Below are 22002 nucleotides of genomic sequence, written 5' to 3'. Positions count from 1 at the left end.
GCTCAGTCCCTGCTCTCCTATCAGTTACACCTGGAAAAAGCCCAGGGTTGAAATTCTGGTTCCACTGAATTTAACAAGAGTTTTGTCATTGACTTCAATGGGACCAGAATTGAATCCCAGATATAGTTACTAGAAGGTTCACTCCTCCAGGGGAAAGCAGACCACTCTGCTAGTGGATTTGTTAGATAAAAGGTTGGGACCTGATCCCACTCCCACTGAAGTCAATGAGAGCTTTGCCATTCATATCAGTGGGAGCAGGACTGGGCCATTAGTGGTATACTACCATAAAGTCAAATGGCTTGAAGGTGCCCTTGTACAGAGAGCTAAAGCTTGTACTAAACTTATATTTAATGTTGCTGCTGAGCTGTTTTCCTTTTTAACGTGGTTTTTTTTTTTGGTGGGTGTTAGATTTAATGGGCACACACACTGTACGTAGCAGCACAACAAAAAGTGTGAGCCTCTCTGGACAGCACTGTGGTTTTGGTGCTTTGAAGCCAAACAGACAAGCCCAGTTCCTAACATTCAGGGAGCATCCTGCCCTTCCAGTGTTCATTTGGATATTGTATTAGCTGTCTGAATTATGAGATCTCAGCAGCTCCAAGGAGAATGCTGCCATCCACTAGCGCTTAAAACCAGTTCATTGAGTAAAAAGCAAGCTGGCAACTGAACCCTGCATCTAGAGAGCCAGGACATTGTTTGATTACTGTTATTTAAAATATTAGGTTTTGGGAAAAGGAGAGTTAAGACAAAGGCAACAGATTTTTATTTTCTTCATTGCCAAACTATTCTCCTGTTCCATTTCCTTGTGGCCAGGGTGTTCCCCTGAAAATCAGAAGGGGGTATTTTAGCCAGGCAGTTTCACTCTCTGGATCAGAGATTTTCAGCGACCAGTACCCATCCCAGTTATGGGCCTTCATTCTTTAGTGACTGGTATTCTAGACTCCTCCTCCAGACCTTAACAATGAGCTTCTGTGCTGGGCCCCTGTGGCAATCTGCTATTTATCTGCCATTAAGCCACAAGGGACTTCTGACTGCTCCAAACTCCAATCTCATGACAGTGTAAAACTCAGAGCTTCACTTTGGGTTTTGACACGCCAAACTGTGTGAGGGAGGAAGGGCATTGGTTCACACAGTGCCGTTCTGCAGTGTGAGTTCCACATGTGAGAGGCTTGCATGCTCATGGTTCTTAGTATGGTACACATGTACTGTTGTCCTGAAACGATTGGCAACTGTTGGGGTAAATTTCTGGCCTGTTTGCCCTTTTCTTGTCCCTGTCTAATATTTCCTGAAAGAATCATCCCTTCATATTGACTCCCCAATGCAGCATCATGCTCACACTGGTCCTAAATAGCAAATGTCATTTGAATATCAACATTGGCCAAAAGATCTGTTTAGAAGCGTAGACAACTACCAATAAGCTAAAAAACAAAAGAAAATCCTGTCTGTGGAGATAACAATGGGATTTAAAGTGATACAAAGACAGAGAGAGAGAGAGAAAGAGAGAGAGAGAAGTGTATTGCTCAGATTGGTTACCTTAAGAATAATTTCTAATGTAAAGATACTAGTGAAGACATAGTCTGCATTGCCTAGGATCTGAAAAATAAGCACAATCGGGTTAGTGGTACTGAGCGTGACCCAATACAAACAGGCGTGTGTGTTAGCAACAGATAGTGGCAGAGAACTAGTAGGCTTATAAGTGACAGATAATAATGGTAGAGAAGATGGGGACTTTACCTTCAGAGCAATTTCAATGGTGAAAATGACAGTAAAAACTATATCAAAATAAAAGAGAATCTGTAAAACAAAAGGGAATAGGGGTGGAAGGGTAGATCAGTGAGTGATCACTGGAATGAGAAATCACCATTCAAAATCAAAATGCACAAGTCTTTTAATAGGAGGGCAGGAAGGAATAGATGGGAAATGGTTTGGTAAGAACATCCTGTTGAATACAATGAAGTTCTTGGTACAGGATACAGGCAGCATATTAATGAAATCTTTGCTGAGAGTTACAATCCCATGTGGCTTCGGAGGCAAAATAATATTTTTTTAATTTAATTAAATTTTATAAAGAATTCAAGGGTTTCCCAAAGACATTTCCAAATGGAGAATACAAGGATATCTGGTGTCTCAGTGGAAAACATGCGATTTCTTTTTATTAACTTCCATTCAAGTTTTTCTGTGTCCTTTACAGTGGAGGGAAAAAAGGCTTCAAATTGCTGTTCAGGGGCAGCTATTGCTCTTTTTTTCTCTATGCTGAGAATATATAAATTAAACAAATTAAACATAATCATAGCTTTTTGTCTAGAGTGACACAAGAGAGAATGGCAGGTCCTGAGGTGTAAAGTGACATCCAAAGCAGGTAACATGGTTATCTTACTATGGATCAACCTGGGTCCCATTAAAGCTATAGGAGTTTTGCCATTGACTTCAATAGGACCAGAATTTGACCCTATATATTTGAGATGAAGGAGAATATCCATGTCACAGTCAAATCTCCTGCAGTCCCCCAAACCTTTTCTTTCAACTGCATTATTAGCAGTGCAGATTGTGAATGTCTTCTCTTTGGCTTACTGTCTTGCTAGTTTGATTAAACTTTACATTTAATAGTCTGCCATGGGAAGTGGGAGAAGCCTCATCACTTGGCAAATGTAAAGCTGGACTGGACAAAGAAATAGTAAACATATAATCTTTCAGTAGCAGGGAGATGGACTGCCTGAGGGGGAAAAGGGATCTTAACAGGGATCTGCTGCCTCTTAGGTGAGTGCTCTAACTATTGGGCTCTGGGATATTCTGATGTGGGGCTTCTCAGTCTCTCCTGTTGAACTCTGGGTAACTAATGAATCACTGGAGCAGGGAGACTGGATCCTGGGTCTCCCATGTGGGTGCTCTAACCTCTGGGCTATCAGGTCACTCTTGTGCTTGTATGCTCTCTGTCTGTCTCAAAGAGTCATATGAGGGAGGTCCTAGTCCTCCCCTGCCTCCTGGCTGTTTTGTAGGAATTTACCAGAGGGGGATGCCTATTGGATTGGGCCCTGCACATGACGTAGGCAGCCGAATGCCTGTCCTACCATTTGTGAATTGCTTTAGGGCTTAGGTGGGAGAAAGGCGCCCAGATGCCTAGAGGGAGGCAGCAGTGCACATACTCAGAAGCAGAAATTTGGGTGCGTAGAGAAGTTTTAATGCAAAAACTTAGGTCCCGAGTGAGTTTAGGCCCCTCCATGGTTCAGCAGGAGTTTTGTGCATTGCAGTGGTCCCAAAATTGGGAATTAGGCACCAAATTTCTTTTGTGCATTAAGGGCACAAGCCCTTGGGAACACAGGGAGAACACAGCCACTGCTCCACCCTAGGATGGCAAGTATGGTCCATTCCACTGGCCAGTGCAGAGACAGGGTCTCCCCACTATCCTTTGCCCACTTTGGAGAGTTGCCAACAGCGGCAATAGCCCTGTAGAGTCCTGGTGCACAGGATAGTGTATGGACCAGACTGTGTTGTCCCTGTGTGGATGCAGAAAGGGAGTTAGGCTGCTTGTAATGTCACCCTGTGCAGGGCAGGGTACAATCTTACTGTCATACTGTAAAGGCAGGTCACTTTTGCAACCCTAACATCTTGCCAGTGTCCCCTTACATGATGCATTTTAAACACTTGTACCTGCAAAAATTAAGCAGAGATTTTCATATAACATTACTGGGTTAAAGTATGCAAGACAAGATTTTGCCCCAAACCTCCAGCTCTTCATCCAGTAGTAACTGTTGGATCCCCTTTAGCTACAGCTTCCTACTAGAGCTTCTGTGGAAATACTGCCCCAGGTATGTCAATTGCAGAGCCGACATGCATTTAGGCCTCCATAGTAAGTACATTCAGCAATGCACCAGTGGGTAATCAATCACATAGGTCAGATTATATTCTTCAGTGCTCTCCTTAAAGGTGAAATGCAAAACTATGATAAAAGCTGAGATAAACCCAGGAACATGTACTATGCCTCCACTAACCAGACTTTGTGTTGTGCGTGTGTGTGTTTTTGAGGGACAGTTGAACATTCAGCATTAAATTAAGCTTTAACAAGCTTTACAAAACATTTAGCTACTGTCAAAGTCTTCCAAGCTCTTTCAGAACTAGACTGGAAAAGCTCCAAAAAGTTGTCTCACACACAACTGCTGACTTTTCTGGGTTCTGTGCCAACCCAGAATAACCGAAGCAAACTCAGGAGAGCAGTGAACATCTACGAGGGCTAATAAGAGCTTTTAGAAAGGTAGATTAGAATGCATTTCTGGGCTGAATGACCCCCACAGCCTGGTCAGTAGAGGCATTTAACACTTATCGGGGTTTATCTCCAGTTTGATTATAGCTTTACAGTCTGCACTCAAATACCGATGGCCCATTCTAATCTCAGTAGTCCTGGGTTTCCAGCAGTGTGATTGCACTGACCTGAAGAGAGTTACTTCTGATTTATGCCAGTATAAGGAAGGTCAGAATTAAGCCCTGAGTTTCTCAAGTGAAAGGCAGGCACATGGCAAGAGAGCTGAAGTTCTAAAAGGGCTTGAAAAATGAAGGATTATTTGAAATCCAACATATGTTTCTAGATCCTAGTTTTATTGTAACCTGTCCTACCCAAAATCCCCATAGAAAACATTTTGTCTCCCTTTGCTCTTGCCCTCTTTCCCCAGCAGATGTTTGTGATATTGATCTGAGGCCAAATTCTGCCCTGGCTTGCCTTCTCTGCAAGCCCATTGATTTCCCTTGGCCTACTCAAGCCAGCCCCAGAAGTCTTCGATACAGCCCTCTCTGCACCGCCATTAGTTTATTCTGGCATGGATTCATGATCTGATTGAATCACACTCTTAACATGTTGTGAGGGAAGGAGGAAGGATGGGAGGCATACTTGGTTCCTAAAGGAGTAGTGTTTGACAGGGTCCTCAGCTGCCAGGGAGATGCTGCTGAGCAAGATGAAAAAGAGGATCAGGTTGGTGAAAATGTTATCATTAACGATTCGATGGCAGTGGAGACGAAACCTGCAAGAGAGAGGAAAGACACAACCTTATCCATCAGAACCAGCTGCAGAGAGAGCTAAGGGGTGGGACTCCTCCACCTTTGCTGCTGGGTCTGTACCTGTAAGAGTGTTCTGCATAAGTCCCTCTGACCCAGGAGTGGGGGAAAAAGCTAGGCCAGGCAGTTGTACCTGATCCTGCAAAGTGCTGAGTGTCCTCAGCTCCCATTGAGCCACACAAGGGAGCCACAGGAGATGCTTAACATCTTGCAGGACTGGGCCCTTGGTGCTTCAATGAAGGAAAGAGAGGATGGCAGCCATTCTGTTTACATATGTTTGGGTCCCTATTCAGATTTAGTTGTGTTCTAAAATAAATGACCTCCTGTTGGTTCATCCTGAAATTACACCACTTGGCCTCAATTAAAGGGAACTAAACGAGATAGAAACCCAGTTAAGAAGAATCTTCAGAGGTTCTTTTCACTTCTTTTCCATACATGTTTTTCATTTACCACAGACCCCGGAATGGAACTGGAATTTCTCTGGAGAGGTGCTAGAAGAGCTCCACTCACTACCCTTGCCTCAGACAATAACAGGAAATCAGGCGCAAGTTGGGGCTTCTAGGGGCATAATATCATGCCAGATGGTGTCTCTTTGCTGAAGCTCAGCCTAATACAAAGCAATTCTTACCCTTAGCAGGAACCTAGCAGGCAAGAAATAAAACAGACTCCAGTCAAATGGAAAAGTGCCCTTCCCCAGTTTACTATGCACCTCCGTAACTCCCTCCACCCAAAGATCTCAGAGCACTTTACAAAGAATGAGGACTAAAGCATCATTATCTTATTTCGGTCCCTTTTTGGTTTATAACACCCCCAACCCCTATTAGATCAACTTTCCAGATAGGTGCAGAGGTTACATTGCTTGCCCAAGAAATCGCAGTGAGTCAGCGGCAGAGCTAGAATTAGAATCCAAGAGTCTTGACTGCCGCTACCCCACTGCCTGCTATATACACTCGCACACCCTTTATGACAGCCTCATGTTGGGACTGCACTCCTACACAATGACCCCATGGAAGTTCTGGGACGCCTTGTGCATCAGGCAAGCATGCTTACTGATACGTCCTTGGAAGGACGCAGCATGCATTCCCTTCTGTGACAGCCATAGTCTCCCACTCCCTTTGGAGAAGCTAGTGCCACCAATGGCACTAGCCTCACATGGTACTATACTCAGGAGCGCACAAGGACCCCTGCACTGGGGCACAAGAGAGATGAGGTTCCTTGTGCCCTTTCCCCTTTGCACACCCATGCAGGGCTTGGCACAATCATGCCACACGTCTTTAGTTATGTGTGTCTGACATAACTAAGCACCCCCACCCAAAGAAAGCACCACATGTACTCCTGGTGCCAGATGGACCTGGTTTTTGCACTTGTTATTTGTGCATCAATATGGTACATCAGGAAACCCATCTGTTAATTAGATTCCAAAGTCCTAGCACTGTCCCAGAGTGTGAGGAGGATATTTTTTAATGTAAATGGAAGAATACCGATGGATGCAATTACTGACATTTCCAACTAAAAGGGAATAGGGCAGAGAAGAGAGGACTTGAGGGAACTGTTCATGATACAAGTAGCTTTTCCTCACTAATTCACCAACTCAACCCAGGGGGCCAAATCTTACTCTTACTGAAATCAATGAGAGTTTTGTCATTGATTTCAATGGGAGCAGGTCCCTAATGACTGGCAATCATTGGCATTTGATGGCTTTACAGCCATCTATATAAAATAGGTTTGTGGTCTCAGGAGGCCGTCAGATCACCAACATATTCTACACATGACTGGCCACCAAGCAGCCTTCAAATGGTAATGCTCTTCAGAGCCTGTTGATCACAAATGATCTGAACTGGTGATGAACAGATGAAAGGCTGTAGATGCCATACCAATTCCTCAACTTCTCCAGACCCCCTATTTTATGTATTTTATTTCTAGTGCCCAGGTTTCTTTTCAACTTTGGTGGAGGTCACCCCAGAGCCCCTGTGCTGGTCGGACTGGTACTGATCTCCTGAGCGCTAGAATGTGGCTTAGAGCACCACAGCCCTATGTAGGGGGCAGTGAGTACCCACACCTCCCCAGGATGGACACCAGAGAGATTGTGCTGGTGCCGAATGCTGCCCCCAGCAGGCCAGCCCTGCTCTGTGGAGCCATGAGCTCCCCTCCTCTATCCACTTTTCAGCATCCTGTTCCCTGTGGGGCAGGAAGTGGGCTGAACTGAGACTGACCCAGCTGGAGAGCAAGGGTCAGAGGACTAAACGACAGACGAAGAGTCTCCAGGGGGCGCTGCTCCATCCCAGAGCAGGAACCTTCGCACGTAAGCTGGCCAACTAGGGTACTGAGATAGACTCTGTTGGTCAGACTGAGGACTGAGCCTGTGGAGGGCTGCAGAGATATGACTAACTGAGGGTACCGTGATGGGCACTGTTGGACTGTTAAAGGACTGAGCTGGGAAGAGCTGCAGTACATTACTGAGTGCTTTGAGATAGGCCTGGTTGGACAGTATACCCCGAAAGGGATTTGTTTTGTTTAGTTTCACACAGGCCTGTGTGTGACTCAGCCGGAGGGCTGAGTCACGGAAGACCCACCTGATGAGCACAGCAGCTGACAGGGGGCACTGTGAGTGGAGGAAATTGAGAAAAACTGCAGGCATGCACACACTCAACTGGGGGGGGAGGGGCTTGTAAGAGGAGGGTGACACCCCTTTATACAAAGTATTCATGATCTGCCTCTCCGACCAACTTTCTAGGTGCCCTGAACTCCCCTTAGGCAGCGATACTGCATAGAGATCCCAGAGCTTTCCACCTGGGATTCCAAGCAGGGGGTTCTGCAGGACTGACTGGGTCACTGAAGCCAGGAAGCTCCGCACAGCATGTTCTTGGGGGTCCAATACAAACAGGAGACCTGACCTGCCTTTCATGGTTGGAACACTGCAGCACAGCAACTTCTCAAGTACCTGTTGGTAGGGCTGAAGATGAAAAAAGCACTGGCATCCGGCATGGGCACAGCCTTCTCTTTGAGGTGCAGCTCAGACATTGGGCGTGGCCGGGGGCCGACAGGCATTTCAGGCTCCTCCTCCTCTTCCTCTGCTGTAAGGAACAGTTGGGTTTTTTAATGCTATGTAGCAGTAACTGGTTCACTTGAGTGCAGAGCACTTTATGTACCCAGAAGTTTCAGTTACTTCTCTGGGTTGAACTACAGCTAGAAACTTCTCCTCTTGCATTATATGAGCCCTGCACAGAGCCAACACCTTGCCTGAGGTTGTGTCAAGATGAGTGAGCGTGCCACTGAGAAAACACTAGGGATGGCCGCTTTGTCGAACACCAGTCAGAAGTTCTCAGAATTGTCATTTTTTAGAATTCAAGAGAGAGAAGAATAGAAAGGCTGGAGACAAAGGTAAAACTCTTGAACCAAGTTCCTAAGAAGCAGAGCTGCAGGCACTGCACAGATCAGTGACTAACCCGCAAGGAAGAAATGCAGAGATGGGGGCTTTGGGCCTTATGGGGAAGGTTTGAAAGAGAACTTTTACCCTTTGAGGAGTTCAAGCCCCTGCTGAAGTCAGACATTGCTTTGTGCATGGTGCAATAGCATTTCCCTTCATTTAGTTAGTAAGATAGGTAGAAATGCTGAAAGATGGGTGAGATTACTGGCTACGCACAACAACATTCATCTTCCGGCCAACGCCTATGAGGCAATTCTACTGTAATAAAATAGTTTCTTTGGCCCACACAAAATGAGATAAATTCCAGGTAGACTCTAGATCCGCATTCTGCTTTCTTTCTCCTTCCCAAAGTCACTGTGCTTGGCTGGGCTTTCAACACATTAGAAAATGCAGATGAATCAGCTCATACCTTAATCTTGGTGCATAGCTACTGGGGACAGGAGAAAAGCAGCCTTTTCAATGCATAACCCGAGTGCACACAAATGGGCTTCGCTCTCTCTCCACACCTCCGTTAGCAGGAATTCAGCTCAGAGGGTTTTGGATAAATGTTTGTGTTCGGTACACAGAGCACGTACCTTTTAAAACAAGTTTATTTCTGTAACAGCTCATGTTTCTATTGTATTGGATCTTGTAATACACTGGAAGTTTATACTTTTCACAAACTCTATGGGTTTAAGAAACATTCTTTTATGTGTGCTTTTCTGTATAGTCCATGTAAAGGAGGTGATGAGGTTAATGACTGTAATAATACTATAATTGTAACACCTGGCACTTTTTTGTGCTTTGCATATGAGGATTTCAAAGTTATTGACAAATATTAATGAACTGACTCTCACAAATTTCCTATGAGGTAGATAAGTAGATGACCTTGTTTGACAGATGGGGAAACTGAGGAAGAGGTTAAGCAACTTGCCCAAACTCTCACAGGATGTCTGAGAGTTGGGATTTGAATTTTTTCTGTAGCTGAACTAGATTGGAAGATTTGCACCCTGTTTTACCTTGATGAATCGCTCATCATCATCATCATCATCTTTCTACTATATGTAAACTCACTGATGGTGCTGATCTCTTTCAGAGACTCAGCAGAGGAAGGGGGCAGAGTGGTGAGTTGCATAATAAGTGTTCTGAGGATCAGTGGTGATGGAGGTTTGATGCTGGATTGTGTAGTAGATACTGTAAGAGGAGGTTATTGGGAGTGAGGCAGGTGAAGCTGATGGAAGAGTGAGTGGGGAGGTTTTAAGAATAAAGGTACAGCTAGCAGGGAAACACATGAAATGACCATTTCAAATCATTTTCAGGCACTGGGTGAGCGTGAGGGATTTTAGAGGGTGGGATGATGGTGTCTGTGAGAGGATCACTGGAATTAAGAGATTAAGCCATGGATTGATAGCTGGTAGAAACAGCTGATTGCAGATGAGAAAAGAGAACATCTAGGAAAATTGGAGTACTCCAGTCTAGGCACAGCTAAAGTACATCCACATGCAGGCAGTGGGCAAGAAGAGGTCTGAGATCAGGTGTTGTCTCAGACAGACAGGATATGGACACATGGCCCCTCATGTAGCACAACAGGCTTGGTTAGCTAAGAGGACGAGGAGCCCATAATGTCAGGTGGTCACAAGGAAGCTGATAAATAGGAGGGAGAAATACAAGTGATTGGAATAATTACTTCCTAATAGGCAGGGGAAGCCCTGGACCAAATTTTTTGAGAACCAATTGTCCTAGGCCCTAGAGGGGTTCTCTGGGGTCAGAGTTTCACACAACAGAATGAGAAGACCATATAGAATAGAATGTCATAGATTACAATATGCAGTGTTGTCGTAGCTGTGTCGGTCCCAGGATAATAGAGAAACAAAGTGGGTGAGGTAACATCTTATTGGACCAACTTCTGTCTCTTTCACCAAAAGAAGTTGGTCCAATAAAAGATATCACCTCACCCACTTTGTCTCTCTAATAGATTATTATTGTAAATTTGGTCTAATAATAGATAACAGATTCCTAAAAATATACCTGAACATATGAAAAATTTCAAATCACCTAACCTTTCTGATTTGCTTTTTGATTTGAGGGACCCAAGAGAAGCAGCCAGGAAATTGCAGGGCTAATAGCTATCATTTTCACAAATCACTAAGACCAGGAGTGGTACCAGAGGACTGAAGAAGAGCAAATGTAATTCCAATTTTCAAAAAGGGTGAAAAGAACAATTCTGGGAACTACCATACAATTCACTTCACTTCAATAAAGGGTACAATACAACAGCAAATAACCATGCAGCTGATCTGTTAGCATTTCACTGATAACACCACCAGGGACAATTGGCAGCATGAGTTTTTGGAAAACTGATCATGTCAGGAAAATCTGTATTCTTTACTCATATTTAGGGCTAGCTTTGCTGGCACACCAAAGAGGGTGAGGGGAGAAGTGTTTTTACTTCACTTTTTTTGCCCCCCAATCATGGAGGCTGCTGTGACCGCATCAGCCATTGACATAAATTTGAGGTATCTCAGAACTTGGATAATTATAATAAAAAAAATAATTTGATTCAATATGATCAAACTGTTATTACTTTAGGAACTAGAGCCTCTCCTTCCTGGATCAGTGGTAAGGAAAAGGGGATGGGATGTACCTGGAGCTTCTGTAGTAGGATATGGGTTCTTCTCTTCATTTTCATTGGGCTGATAATCATCCACATTGATCTGACAAAACAGAGGAGACAGAGACAAAGCCCTGGTCAGACAGTGCCCTGACTTTTTGTTCACTCAGAAATCTGAACTGCTCATAGCACATTGGGTGGTAAGAGATAGCAGACCTTGGTAGTAGGCGGGGACTCTCCATCAGCAGTGATAGATTTCAGCTCAATTTTCTCCTCCTTTGTCTCCTCCTCCACAGCTTGTTTCTCAATCTCCTGTTTCTTTTCAGGACTAGCGGTCCTAACAATTCAACAGGATAAAAAGCAAACATTTACAAAGGGGAAAAGGGGTTTCCCTTTCAGAAATCATAGAATCATAGAATATCAGGGTTGGAAGGGACCTCAGGAGGTCATCTAGTCCAACCCCCTGCTCAAAGCAGGACCAATCCCCAAACAGATTTTTGCCCCAGATCCCTAAATGGCCCCCTCCAGGATTGAACGCACAACCCTGGGTTTAGCAAGCCAATGCTCTAGTGCAGTACAAAACATGACAATAATCAGCTGGCATCTCCATTCTGCATCTGGCATATATGCCAGCAGGCTCCTCCTTCCTAATGGCTGGAAAGGCAACATCAGTGACAGTATCTGCAGAGCTTCTTAGTGATATATGCGTGCGTACATTTGACCACAGGCCTAGGGATTTGACCACAGGCCTTCTCTTCACTCACCCAACTCCCACCAATCACATATACTGTATGAATAGTTTTCAACCTCTAAGCTATGATCCTGAGTTATATTGCCTGCAGATTTTCCTTAATATGGCTCCCAGTTTCACGCCAGCAGTCTGATGGTCTTTGCTGGTTATTTGTGCTCTGCTTGCTATGAATGCTCTTAGGCAGGGCAAATAGAGCCCTGATCATAGGAATACTCTGCCAGCTGCAAAGGTGTCCTGCAGAATGATCAGCGTATCAGAGCAGCTCCCCTCTCCAGGCAACGAGAAAGAAGATATGGGGACAAGAAGTAACAAGTGGTGACAGAACATCAAGCTTCCCTGCTGCCAACAGCCAGGAGGAAAGGCGAAAATCTGAGTGAAGCTTCACCCTTACCAGGAGTCCTTAGAAGCACCACAGGAACTGGGATGAGGAATGGGGGATGTGGCATCACAGGTGAAAAAGTGGTTGAATTTTTGGTCTTGGGAAGTAATGGCTGAGACTGTCCCTGATAAACATCAACCATTGGGGGTGGGGTGGGGATCAGAAAATATTAGGGTAGCTCAAATGGGGTCATTGTGTTATCACTTCCTACTTCTCCTCCTCCAACACCATGTTTACTGCACAAGCCCCATCGCCCTGCATGCCTCCTCTCTGGTTACACTGTCCCAGCCACAGGAGCTAGGGACGTGCTTTAAACTGTATGCCTCAGGGTATTAATGGGGCAACCTCCTCCACTGAGCATCACCTCCACAGTGCTCCCAGCCCAGGTAGTTCAAGGAACAGTGAGCTCAGGGTCCCTCTAATAGCTGGGTTTCCCCACACAGCGGTGCAGCATGGTAACCCTAAAGCCTTCCTTTTGCTCCCTCATTTCAACCACTTTAGTTTTTAAAATTATAGCTATAGATGGGTTTACCTAGCTAGTTTTTTTCTTTCTTTTTCCTCTTCCTCTTCTTTCTGAGCAGATGTCAAACTCTCGGCATCAGCAAGATTGTCCACAGCAATGGCCAAAAATACATTCAGCAGGATATCTGTTTGTGTATTTCTGTAAAGAAAATGGGCTTGGAAAACTGTAGACCAGGACAGGGAGAACCCTAATCACCTGAAATGCCAAGGTGCAATTTGATCTCACACAAATGGTTAGGCCACACAGACATATACACATACCCCTCCACCCCCCTGGGCCAACACAATACACTGTGTTTTCAAAACATTCAAAACCTGCCTTCCTGAATTAGGCATCTAAATCCATATGTAGGCATCAATTTCAAAGTGGCCTGTTTTTCAAAAGAGCTGAGCACCCCAAAGTCCCACTGAAGATAATGGAAACTGCACACGGGTTCAACCTTTGAAAAAACCGGCCACTTTTCTTTAAGAGCCTAAATACGTATTCAAGATCCTCATAACATTAGGCACCTGCCTGTGAAAATTTTGGCCTATGTACTTGAATTGAACAACCTCATTAAAGGTCTCCCCACAGACTTGATTGGCCATAATTGACATTACATATAGCATTGTCATTAGCAGTGTATCTCTAAGGGGACCAAAGTGAAATTCATTATAGCTGAGTGCTGAGGGAATCATTTGGCAGCTCTGTCAAGTCCAAACGTAAGCCCATGCATGTAAGGTATTCAATACAAAGCAATCACGCTCAAATAACTTGAGGGGCCTGGATGGACAGGCTAGGAAATTTTGAGCTGGAGTTGTAGCTCCATCCTTTCCCTTGTGTCTAGATCAATCACTGTTCAGAGACCCCCTCTACCACAAAGTTGAATTTCAGTTTCTCTTATGTATCAGAGGGGTAGCCGTGTTAGTCTGGATCTGTAAAAAGCAACAGAGAGTCCTGTGGCACCTTTAAGACTAACAGATGTATTGGAGCATAAGCTTTCGTGGGTGAATACCCACCCCGTCTGACGAAGTGGGTATTCACCCACGAAAGCTTATGCTCCAATACATCTGTTAGTCTTAAAGGTGCCACAGGACTCTCTGTTGCTAGTTTCTCTTATGAATTCCTTGGTGTAGGTTCTTATTACAGCATAATCCTATTTAAGTGAATTCCAGTTAAAGGCTTGTATTGTAAATATACAGAACCCTCCTGGACTGTCACTGTGCTGTGGGGTCAAGGGCCCAAAATGCAGCCTTCCAAAGCCAGCTGGCTTGCAAAGCTGGCTGATGTTTTCCTTTTCACTGTTTACAGGGGGACCTGAATTGCAACCTTTTCTAAGATGACAGACTGCCGCCCTCGACCTTCAGATAAATGGGATTGCACTATCTCACTTTGAAGAGAGGGCAGCACAGGGCAACAGAGATGTCAGACACCAGGGTCTGAGAGATCTAAATTATGAAGAAAGGTCAAAGGAGTTGGGATGAGTCTACAAGGTGATCGCGCAGAAGAATCAGCAGGAAAAATGTATCATCTCTGGGGAGGGGATCATCCATTAGGGGAACACAAACTAAACCAGAAGGAACTAATAGCAGACAGGGATTTAGGACAGATCTACAGTCATGTACTTCATGCAAACTCAAGTGGAAAGGACAGCTGTGTTTCATATACACAGGGCCCTCTGTGCGACGTGCTGAATATCTCCTGGAGTGTGATCAGTACCTTCAATCCTCACTGAAGTCAATGGGTATTAAGGGTGCTCAGCACCAGCTCAGACCCATAGATAACGGTATAGAGTTTTTATATCTGTTATACAAGTAGACTGTAATATATGAAAGGAGATCTCTATCATATTGGTGTATAAATGAGTTAATGTAGGATCTCACATAAAATCTAATCTGTAAAACATGCTACTTTTATAGCATTTGTATACCGTATACTGTAAACTACATATACATTTGTTCCACATGGGGTGTATAAAAATAATAATGGAATAAATTAAAGCAAAAAATACACTGCAAATACAGTAAGTAGGTACATAGATTAGTTTCTGGACAAGGTAAGGACTAAGGTCTGGTGAACAAAAGGATGATGGAATTAAACCAAAACGATATTTGGTATATTGGCTCGGCCTTACCCTATTCTGACAACTGAAAGTCTTAGTATCAGTTAAAATTCATTAGATGGCATTGATTTTTAGCTGTCAGAAGCCAAAATGCAGAGCCAGATAAACCGTAAAGGTGACACTCATGAAATTCATATTCCCCTGACACAATAAGGTAGTAAAACATGGTTTTAAATGCAGCCCTGCCTGGAGAAAAGGTAGCATCAAAGGATACAGTTTCCGCAGATGAAGAGGATGATGAAGTAAATACAGACCAACATTCCTGGAAAAGAGGGGCCGCCATAAGCCATGATCCCATCATACATCACCGAATTCCAGTCCTCCCCAGTCAGGATCTAAATGACACATTCCCGCCAATAAGGGACACAGTGTTAGACCACAAAGCAAACCTGAAAACCCCATGATAACAAAGAAACCCCACCGTCTCCTAGAGAAACTCCCCGGGGGACTCGGACTGGTGGATGTATCCAACCAGAAAACAAAAAGGAGCTGAGAGGGCCTGTGCTCTGAAGGTCCAGATGTTCCCATGAGGTCTGACCGCTAAAGCCAGGCAGATATCCAAGCCAGCTTTGTTCCGGTTTCCTGGCCATTTCCATATGATGCCATGGTGTGCCTGTTTGCATCAGTCAGACTGACGAACTGAGTGCTGGAACAGAACGCTCAGCACAGCGGAGTAAGTCACAGCGACGTATACCTCTGTACAGCAGGTGATTTTCACTTCCCCTCACCATGGACACAAGCTAGCTATACCTCTGCTCTTTTATGAACACTTGCAAAGCTGTAATCAGAATATAGATACTAGATTCCCATTCTGGTTTTCTTTAATCTCTTCTTCTCAGACCCAGCAGTACTTTGTTAGGGCAGAGAACTAATGCAGGGCTACACTGCAGTTTGCTAGCCTTTGACAGGGCAGTGCCTATCCTCTGGCCTCACCAAGTTAGGCATATGAAGTTTGACCTCTGCTATAGATGGAATTCAGCTCAGCTCCTAACCTTGGCCCCATCTCAGCAGCTGCAGAACTTGCTGTCATGGATCACTTTCTGCAGCAGACTAATTTAATCTCAGTCTCACTGAATACCAGTCTGCACAGGAATGATCCAGGCCCTTCTCACCCCAATAGGGGCCACACACGAGCAGACTGTCAATTCCTTGCTGGAACTGTTGTGACTCATACCTGAAACACCGTGAGGAGGGACTGGGGGAAGTTATCGAATGTGCTCCTCTTGGTTTGCATCTCATCAAAGTTAAACTTGCCCCCAAAGAGCTGCATTCCCAGGAGCGAGAAGATGATGATGAAGAGGAAGAGAAGCAGCAACAGGGAAGCGATGGAGCGGACTGAGTTCAGCAGTGAAGCCACTAGGTTACTCAAGGAATTCCAATACCTACGGTAGCCAAAGAGAGGTGGTTAGGATTCGTTTCCCAGGGCAGGTGCTCACGGACTGCATCAGATATTGTTTCAGGCTGCCTACTGCATATAAACAAGCATTTCCAAACACCCTGTTAAGCAGTGAATCATCCATGTGCTTCCCTGAGATAATGAGACCTACTGCAGTAAATGAGTAATTTTACTACCACACGTGTACGTACACAATTTCCCCCCGCCCCCAGCCACACACACAGACAGATTACTGCAGTGCTCTCAGACTAACACGCTGCAAATCTCTTATCAATATACAGTGATTAGTTCTTGCTGCTACAGTGAGTTACATTCTAACCAACCTCATTACAACACTCACAGCTGGTACAGCAGCCAGAATACCTGACTCCAGAGAATGGCTCTGTAATAACGGACAAGAACAGATGGGGAAACTATTTGGATGCAAATACAGACTTGTCCAAAATCTGGTGTGTGCATGTGTGCGCGCATGTGCTCAATCTTGGAAGGAGGCCGCTGGGCTTTCTGGTGTTTGGAAGCCTGGGATAGATACTCAGGGCCATCTCCTCCTCCCACACCGGTTTTCAATAGTGTAACTCCATTGCCCTCAGTGGAGATACTCCGGAGATGCTTCAGTGTGATATCAGGTTCAGGCCCTCAACAATTCCTTTGCCTTTTGCTTCTGCGAACTGCACATTACCATTGTTCTTTATGCATCAAACTCATTACATTGCCTCAGTACATCTTTAAAATGCTCCTAACTAGTTCCAGATTGACATTTTCTAATATCACCCTGGTACCTTGGTGCCAGTTGGATCCCGATGTTAAAAATCAACAGAACATTTTTAAAAAGCTTTTGAGACAGGCATAAATTTCATGGACATTACTAAGATGAAGCCCATTTATTGCAATTACTGACAGAAGAATAAACTGTTTGTGACAGTTCCAAACCCTACATTCCAAACCCTTTTATATAATGATATACAATGTTGACTGCAGCTATTAAAACAACTAGTGTTAAATTGATAGGATTGGTAATTCTCCTCCCCACCCACTGTATTCATATATCAGTGATGGGGTCAGAGTGGGGACGTTGCAAAGTGCCTTCAACCCATTGTGTGCCCATTCAGGAGAGCATCCAAATTGCCTGGGGGCTCACAGTGGTCCAAAGGGAACAGGGAGAAGATGGGCTGTGGCCATACTTTGCATTCCCTCTGCACCAAACTACAGAACGGCACTGGCGTGAAAACAGGCTGCATTATGGGACACAGAGTGTCCACTCTGAAGCAGCTTCCATGCTGCCCTCTTGGCTGCTGGACACCTCCCACTCCACTTCAAGCTCTGCGGTGGCCCCTTTTTCTATACTAGTGTTACCCCAACAGCAGCAGTTATGGGTCTGACAGCAGAGCTGACCTGAAACCTGTTATCCTTTAATCACTCCCTCTAATCACATACACGGTTGGGTCTCAACAAGTTGCACATCCTCCATAACGTCCAGTCATGATCTGTCAATCTGCCTTCCATCTGCAGATCCTTCATCCTTTGTTACTCTACTAATAAGTGACTCCCCCTGCATACCTTCTCACCCAGAAGTTCAACACTGGCCAATACTGTCCATTCCACAGCAGCTATTGTGGACTCAAGTCTCATTCTGAAGTTCCAGTCACATCTTCTACATAGGCATAGATAGGAGAGGAGCAGGCATCAGCAGCTCTATATCTCCTGTCTTATGATGAGGGAGTCCATTCCTTCTGCTTATGGATCGGGCACCAGAAGAGCATTAAGTCCCATGTGAGTGGCCTGGAACATTCTCTGAGAAGGACTCTCTAGATTTTTAGGTCACTGTGCATCTCTTGGATGAGCTTTCATTTGAGCTTCTCTAACTATAGGAGGGCACAGCAGAACAGTCCTGTGTTGTTGGAAAGCTAATTCTAACCACACACAAACAGAGAAATATTACGTTCCTTAGCCCCTCCCCCCAGATTTAAAGCATTGAAAAAAGGTTTGAACCACATGAATGCCAACAATCTGTACTCAGGTGCCTACCATCTTGGTTGATGGTCCAGGGCACTCGGCTAGGAATTGACAGTCCTGGGTTCAATTGCCTGCTCTACTGCAGATTTTCAGTGTAACCTTGGGCAAGCTACTTAGTCTCTCTGCCTCAGTTCCTTTTTTGTAAAATGGGCATAATAGCACTTCCCTACCTCAGAGGAGCGTTATGGGATAAATACAATAAAGACTATGAGGCAACCAAGATACTATGGTAGCGGGGGTGGAGGGGGGAGGATTTAAGTACCTTAGATAGACTGGGATGTAAGAACATATTAATCCCTGGTTTAACCCTATTGAATCCAACTGGAGTCATATGGTGAAAACCTCAGGCACCTCTGAAGATTTACACCTAAAAGGCACTAACAGGGAGGTTCTTCCAGTATCCACCTATCACTTGTTTCACAGAAGCATTCCAAGAGAGCAGGTGATATTTTCTAATTCTACATTAGTCAAGGAAGAAGGTGAGCTAACAGTTGTTTTTAATCTCTAAACTCTATACTTTAGTAAATTTCACATATGATCACTAATGGGGAAATTGACACCTACATAAAGGGCCAGCACACAGCCTGTGCACCACTCAAGTCCTATTAACCACTTAAAATAGGGTTTAACTGAAGATCTTGGACTAAAATCAGGAGTCCTGATTCCCAGTATTGTGCTTTGAAAGTCCCAAGATTCTTCTTCCCTGTCTTTATACACCTTCAACTATGGCTTTTGTGATACCTGCAGTCTCAAGATACGGTTCTTAAAATGGTGGTAATGACGGTGGGCTGTCTACACTAGTGCTTCCAACATTGTTCACCCAACACAGACACTTCATTGGAGGTATAAGAACCCTCATTGACTTAATAGAAAACCAACCATGGACATCCAGTGGCAGGACTTAGCTTTAAAATATGAATCTAAGTTTATAGTTAGGAAATAATGGATTACTTTTCAGTTTATATAAAAGAATAAATATAGGGTTTTATAAAGCCATCTAGAATAGCTCATTTGACAGTCATTAGATTTCTCTCAGCACGGGAAGATATTCTGTACAACACTGTAAAAATTAGAGAGAACAAAACAAATAGATTATACTGCTGCTTCTTAATTTATGTCATGAAATAATTCTGATGATTATTTATAATCTTCCAAGTAATGTTTGCTCTTGAAATTCTAACAGTGGTTCCCAAAACTATGGGGTATTCATTCAACTGTGTTTTTATTTGCTCGATGGTATTATGGAGTAGTAGTCATGCTTTTCATATATGTGCATATTTTTGATGAATTGAGAGTTTGTCTACACTTGATACTTATCATGGAAAATTCACATAAATATATGAAGATTAAGTTGTCTAAGATATACCCTTGCCATCATATTTTCCATGATTTGTGCCTCTTTTTATCCTCTTGATTATCACTATTTCTACGTCCAATATGTCTGCATGTCAGTCAGAAATATATAGTTGACATATAGCATTACATTGTCATCTTTTCTGCCCTTCTGCTTTTTCTGGGATGGCATCTTACTTTATTATCATTCCATGCATGTGGCTTATTCCACCAGTGTCTATAATGTTAATGACACTAAATCATCACTGTGTTCAGAGCTGAGTGAAGAATGGGAAAACTGGCAGCTGTACTAGAAAGAACACTCACAAGAAGCAGGTTCTTGGCATATTTCAGTGTTTCTTTCTAATTTCCAGATGTAAGGGTCTGAGTTCCCTTAAACACTCCCTGGATTTCTAGGTGAAAGGTTCCACATCTATGCCCCTTTTCACAGAGAATTCTCCTAGCAGGATTGTAAACTGTTCTCTCTCTCTCTCTGCAGGAGTGGAGAAGAGTCCTGAACAAACAACTCTTCCTCTTCATCATGTGTTGCTTCTTTTTCCGTAAAACCTGCTGGTAGAATGGCCTATCTGCATCCTATTAACTTAGGCCTGGGACAGGCACCTTCCTTAGAAACTCGGACCAGAGCTCAATGAGCCATATCTAATTAAATTTTGTCACCCTTTGCCTTTAGTCCCAGGGATCCAGAAAGAAGACAAACTCTGCAGATCTGGGCTCTCCATTCCTCCCGGGAGGCTGAATCTAATAGTTTATTTTTGCTAGTTCCTATTCCATGTATCTTCAGCTGACTCTTCTAAATAGGCCACCTTCCTTTTGAATAGTCACAGCCTTGCCTTGGCCAATGTCTGAACAGTCTTTATGGCTGTAAACCTCTTTTCAGCCCTTGACATCTGACCTTGAAAGCCATCCACCCTTGGCAGTAAGCTGAACCATAGAAACTTCAAAGGTGTTTTTAATTTTTTTGGATTCTATAACGGCTGTTAAATTCAGGGTAAAACCTTATACTAATCTGGCATCCAAGTCAGTTGTTTTTGTCTGCAGCACAGCTTTGCCATCCTGAACGTCTTCCAGATCTGGTCTTGCTTTTCCTGTGCTCTGTGTTTTTATCTCAGTTTTCACAGAGTTCTCCTTCTGGAAGTTTAAAATGATTGTAGGGCCATTTTCATACCCGAGTCTGCAGGAAAACCCATGGTTTCACCCCCACAATTGAAGCTTTTACAAAGTGCTGACTGGAAGCCCATATGGGTGAGCCCCAGATCCCTTTCTCCATCAGTCGGAAGCTGACATTTCCTGTGACTTCACCTCAAGCTGGCAAAGTCCTGCTAAATCAGGTTTGTGTTTTGCAGTACCTGAGGGAACAGAATCACTGACTAGGAGGCACTGTGCCTTTGGGGAGAGGGAGGGAGAGAAAGAAGGGAATTTAAAAAAAAGAGCTTGAAGAAGGTCTCAGTTGCTGCTGCCAGTGTGGGGCTCCTCTCCTCTGAGGGAGGAACTGGAATGGGAGGAGGAAGTGGATATAGTCCTCTCTCTGTTGCTGCTAGGGCTGACACCATGCTTCTCTCCATAGGGACTGGGGGGGGAGGAAGCCGCCAGGGTCCGCTCCCTGGTCTGCCTATTGTTGTGGCTGCTGGGGTTGGCAATGGGCTTCTTGATCAACTTTTTTCACATTTAATGCAGCATTTCAGGCCTCCTTGAGTCACCATAAAGCAGCAAAAAAAGGGCACATGCTAATTTCTTTTTGATTTGACAGGGACCCTTAAAAGACACAGCTTGGTGGATAACATCTTCCCATATTTTAATACATTAACCTGCTTAGTTTAAAGCGCTTCCAACCAGCCTTGCTAATCACCCAGGAGGATGATTTCCCGTTTCTTCAAGTGATGCACCCATAGGTGCTGACTTTTTGGTTCCTGGGGGGTGCTCGACCCCCGCTTCACCCCGGGTCCCGCCCCTTTTCCACTCCTTCCCCCAAGCTCCTGCCCCCACCCCACCCTGCCTCTTCCCTCCCCCATTCCATCCCCTCCCCCCAGCGCCTCCTGCACACCGTGGAACAGCTGACTACATCGGGCGGGAGGTGCTGGGAAGCAGGGGGAGGCGCTGATTGGCGGAGCTGTCGGTGGGTGGGAGGCACTGGGGGAAGAGGGAAGCATTGGTGGAGGCGCTGATGGTGGGTGCTCAGCACCCACCATTTTTTTCCCATATGTGCTCCAGCCTCAGAGCACCCACGAAGTCAGCGCCTATGGACGTGCCTCCAATCTTTACAACTCCCCAATCTGTATAGAAAGGGGATCAATTCTCAATGAACCCCTCACTCTGACTTCTCCCATTTCTTCCCTATGAAAGAGCTGATGTCTCCATCCCAAGGACATCCTTACCCTGGCATAAGGCACACAAGCACCCTAAATCCCCTGCCAACAGACCAGTCTCAA

At 44.6% G+C, this 22002-nt stretch overlaps 1 protein-coding gene across 2 annotated transcripts in view; it reads right to left on the bottom strand.

Moving 5' to 3' along the window:
- The window catches only part of CACNA1C (calcium voltage-gated channel subunit alpha1 C), a 607732-nt gene that overhangs the window by 109665 nt on the left and 476065 nt on the right, over positions 1 to 22002 (bottom strand). Inside the window, exons 13-20 of one of the 2 annotated variants that reach the window (XM_065403340.1) lie at positions 15989 to 16196; positions 15029 to 15149; positions 12723 to 12837; positions 11277 to 11397; positions 11094 to 11163; positions 7985 to 8117; positions 4880 to 5009; positions 1735 to 1794 (exon numbers count right to left, since the gene is read on the bottom strand). In XM_065403340.1, the coding sequence (XP_065259412.1) occupies positions 1735 to 1794; positions 4880 to 5009; positions 7985 to 8117; positions 11094 to 11163; positions 11277 to 11397; positions 12723 to 12837; positions 15029 to 15149; positions 15989 to 16196 (958 nt within the window). Of the gene's footprint in view, positions 1 to 1533; positions 1594 to 1734; positions 1795 to 4879; positions 5010 to 7984; positions 8118 to 11093; positions 11164 to 11276; positions 11398 to 12722; positions 12838 to 15028; positions 15150 to 15988; positions 16197 to 22002 lie in introns of both variants that reach the window. The other variant, XM_065403334.1, reaches the window with a different exon arrangement.

The sequence above is a fragment of the Emys orbicularis genome, chromosome 1, assembly GCF_028017835.1.
Source record: "Emys orbicularis isolate rEmyOrb1 chromosome 1, rEmyOrb1.hap1, whole genome shotgun sequence".
Taxonomy (NCBI): Eukaryota; Metazoa; Chordata; order Testudines; family Emydidae; genus Emys; species Emys orbicularis.
The sequence above is the reverse complement of the archived record's forward strand: the minus strand, read 5'-3'. Positions and strand labels throughout refer to the sequence as shown.